Here is a 4,147-nt window from a genome sequence, read left to right as displayed (position 1 = left end):
AAAATATGGGGAGAATCATGAAGTTCATTGCATTCTATATCATGTTATGACTTCACAATAATGTTACCAACGTTCGCCCTCTTATCCATTTGAAGATTGAAGATATATGGATATATTCATCCACGTCATCCTATCCTTTTTCCCATAATCCCATATATCTTCATCCACGTCATCCTAACCTTTTTCCCATAATCCAAAATTATGATTCTTGGTAGCTATTTTCTAAGAAGACATTAGGTTTATTAGATGAAGAAAGATTCAGTAAAATAAGATGCCAACTTCAAGAATTTGAGCTCATTCATTAAACCGGTACAAATGACAGATCTGTGTGATTGGTACAAAACAAAATATAATAAAACCGGTTGAATTGAGCTTGTATAAACTAACAGCCTCTAAATTTTTAGAGAAGAATCAGTAAAATAATTGCAGCTATAAGGTATACAACCTTTCATTGGACTTTGCACAATCTATAATATCTGTATTGTGAGGGCGGCACCTCTTGCTCTTTTTATTTGATGCAACCAAGCAAATCTGAGATTCATACAAATAAAAAATGGGAACCCCAGTTGCGTGGTTGGGCAGAACAATAAATCAATTGGACAACTTCTAGGAACAGTGAAAAAAACAAGAAGATTGCTATGGTCCACACTCCATGCCCTTCTGACATTGGAACCGGATCCAGACCTGTAATACAAGAAAATGCAACATATTTAGTATCATAATTGCAACATATTTTAATATTTAATATGGGAAATATACCACCACAGCCTGAAAGATGAACACTAACCAAATTTGGCATCTCAAACTGCAAAGGTTGCCAGAAGTGCATGCAATACAACCCAATAGAGAATAATTCCTAGTCGAAATGCAGGCTGCCGCATCAAAGCCCGATCGCAAGAAACCCTGGCATTGCATAAACATAAATACATCAGCATCAATAGAGAAGGAAAGGTTCGCATTTTATCTTTTATTTTACTAGTCAACATGACAAAATTATTCACATCTTTTCGTGGCGTGGCTGCATGCAGTATATTCCTCTAGTCTACAAATATAATAATACCAAGAAAATATATGCTTACCAGAGGCCATCGACCATGTCACTGACCGGTCTTGTAAACTTTGGGACAATGCTTGATGTAGTAAGCGACTTGAAACCGTGAACTAAGATGGAGGAAACAAAGATAAGTTGTTATAAACAATAAGGTGGAGGAAAAAAATAAGTTGTTATAAACAATCCAAACTAGGAGAGCTTTTGTCTGAGCAAAACAAGAAACAAGGAATTACATAGGTTTTCAGCTTACCTTTATCATCATCTTCGTCTTCTAACCTAGTACTACTACCAGGATCCATATCTATTGCAATGGCAACTTGTTCATTATTGCCTTTACGCAAACTGCGGACTTGAGATGCAACTGGAGTACTTGGTACTGTCCATTTGTTTATCTGCACAATCCACAACACCCAATTAATAAACAAACAAGGAACTGAATCTAGCAGTGCTCTTTATTAGTATTCTAAATAATAAATAACACACATATGCTCATAAATAAAAAATGATGTAACAATCTCATGATTGGGTATTGAAGTCCGTTTTACACAACAGAGTACGCACATAATTTGCATAAAATATAGCTTACAACATAGCTCTAGCTACTCTTTACTTCTTATTAACTCCCAGAAGAGTTACGTGGTTTCAACAAAGAAACTCTGAATTAACAATTAGTTTGAAATTGCAAGAACAAATGCAGAAGCATGTAAAATTTGGACCATATCGCATGAGATGTAATGTGCAAAATAACAAGCTCTACAGGAACATGAAAAGAATGATTCGGAGAAAATAGCACAAATGCTTATATTGAAAGAATAGTTAAGCACATCGAACATCATACCATGGGCTCAACTTCCATAATTTCGGAGGTTACGCCAGTTGCCATTTCAGAAGTTTCTACACCTTCAAGAAAGTTTAAACGTGATTCCTTGTCACGCAAAGATCTCTCAAGAATCTCTTCCTTGCGTGTCAACTCGTCCACCTTACTCCTTTCTACTTGCAACAATGTATCCTTGCTTTGAGCCACTTCCCGCAGATCTACCAAGTCTGATAAAACAGACTCTATCTTCTTTTGAAGTAACTCCTTGTGTTCATAAACCCAATCATTGTTCTTAATATCAGGATGCACATTGTTCGTTCCAACATTACTTATCATCATATCAAACCATGTCAAGAACTCATGGAAATCATCTGAATCTCTGTTGTTGCTCATCTGTGATGCAACAAGAGCATCATTTGTGCACCTAGTGACCTCCTGTCGCAAGAAAGAAATCTCGGCATCCCGATCTTGCAACTGTGATTGAAGCTTTTCAACCTCCGCAAGGAGACTCGCAGACAATTGATGAAGCTCATCAAACTTACTCACGGTGATGGAAAGCTTTTTTGTAACTTTCCCTCGAGAAGCTTCGAGATTCTCCAAATCTAAATTTTTCTGTTCCAAAACTTTTTCCAGTTCCTCTATCTTTTTCATAAGACCTTCCATCTGCGACTCCTCCTCATCAAGTGCTTGCATTAAGGCCTCGATTTCTGTTATAAGGAAAAAAATTTCCATTAGCAATTATATAATAAGTGATAAGAGAATACAACAATATAAAGAGGAGGGAAAAAGGTCCATGTGAAGTGACCTTGGTCCTTGGCAGCCATAATATCATTAAGTGATCTGACATTCTGTTCTAACTCTGTAGAGGTTGCATGCGCATCCTCCAACACCTTTACTCTCTGTTCCAGTAAGTTTCTTTCACCCCCCATGACCTCTAGTTGTTTCTCCAAATCAACCACCTGAGTTCTCGAAGATTGAAGATCTAATGAAGAACGTGCCGCTGCAGCTTCAGCCGCCTTTATTTGACTTACCAACTCCATGCAAATTCTTTCCTTTTGAATTTCCTTCTCCTGAAGTTCTTTCTGCAAATCTGTGATGGCATTCTTCATTTGTTTTTGTCTACCTTCCACGATTTCAGCTTTTATACCAGCAAAATCCCTGACAGCAAACAGTAGCTTGTCTGCCAAAGTCCTAATAGATTCTTCAGAGGACACTTGACCTGATCCACCAAAAGATATTCCTCCACCTGCAAATGGACTTGGTTTTGAGTTTATCCCCGAATCTCCAGTGGCCAAGTTATTTCCAAGCAATTCAGGTTTCATACTTTCTATTTCCATCAGAGAACTGGATAATGCTTCAAAAAGCAAAGCAATATTTTTCTGCAAAATACCAAGTTCTTTGTCCTTTTCCTTTTCAGTTGACTCCATATGCATAATGTCTCTCTTCAGCGCTTCACAAGTCTCATTATGGGAAACTATTTCCCTATGAGCATTTTCCATTAATTTAGATAGACTGCTGGCTTTTTCGTGTAATGAACTGGAGTGCTTGTTCAACTTTTCTTTAAGAACTCCAACCTCAATTATGACTTCTTGCAGTTGACTCCCGAGAGAACTACAGATTTCAGTTACAGAATCGCCATCAAACTCACCATGGATACTGGAGTCTAACCAAGAATCAATAGAAGAAAATAGTCCCTGAACAAGGAAACACAAAAAGAGAAGAAATAATAAGTGACATATTTCATGCTAAACCATGTGCAGTAACAAGCTACACAGGATAAAACTAGACATCATTAACAACGACGACAATACAGACAACTATAAGATTAAGTAGATGACCATCAGTGAATAAAGCAACTTGGGAAAACAATAGATGTGCCCTAATGGTGCCATTCCCAGAGCAGGAAGGTGCGGAAGAAGGAATTGGTATACAGGAGTGTGACCCAAGAAATCAATAAAAAAAAAATCCTAATTGCAAGCATCATCATTTGACTTTACGAAGGCATCATCTGAAATGCTATGAACACATAACTGCACTTGTAAACCACGTGATATAGTCCAACTCAATAAACAAAAACAAAATAAGTGTGAAATAGAAGATAGGCGACTTTTTTGGGCAAAAAAAGGCAAAAATACGTCAAAAAAGAAAAAGGAATAAATACATCAAAGAGAGCATAATTACAAGATAGGAAACGAATTCTTCCAGCCAAAAATCTCTTGGCAATACTGACTATGACAAAAGACAAAACATAGCGACCCAAATGTGCAAAGAAAAGGAGG

General features: G+C 37.2%; 1 protein-coding gene across 3 annotated transcripts in view; it reads right to left on the bottom strand.

Moving 5' to 3' along the window:
• Positions 1 to 298: 298 nt before the first annotated feature.
• The window catches only part of LOC21402769 (golgin subfamily A member 4), an 11,746-nt gene continuing 7,897 nt past the window's right edge, over positions 299 to 4,147 (bottom strand). For all 3 annotated transcript variants that reach the window (XM_010113811.2, XM_024175915.1, XM_024175916.1), the window contains 6 exons: positions 2,674 to 3,562; positions 1,890 to 2,575; positions 1,302 to 1,443; positions 1,080 to 1,161; positions 788 to 903; positions 299 to 684 (listed from right to left, as the gene is read on the bottom strand). In XM_010113811.2, coding sequence (XP_010112113.1) covers positions 801 to 903; positions 1,080 to 1,161; positions 1,302 to 1,443; positions 1,890 to 2,575; positions 2,674 to 3,562 — 1,902 coding nt within the window. In that variant the 3' untranslated portion in view covers positions 299 to 684; positions 788 to 800. The remainder of the gene's footprint in view (positions 685 to 787; positions 904 to 1,079; positions 1,162 to 1,301; positions 1,444 to 1,889; positions 2,576 to 2,673; positions 3,563 to 4,147) is intronic.

Source organism: Morus notabilis, unplaced genomic scaffold (assembly GCF_000414095.1).
Source record: "Morus notabilis unplaced genomic scaffold, ASM41409v2 Scaffold848, whole genome shotgun sequence".
Taxonomy (NCBI): domain Eukaryota; kingdom Viridiplantae; phylum Streptophyta; class Magnoliopsida; order Rosales; family Moraceae; genus Morus; species Morus notabilis.
The sequence above is the reverse complement of the archived record's forward strand: the minus strand, read 5'-3'. Positions and strand labels throughout refer to the sequence as shown.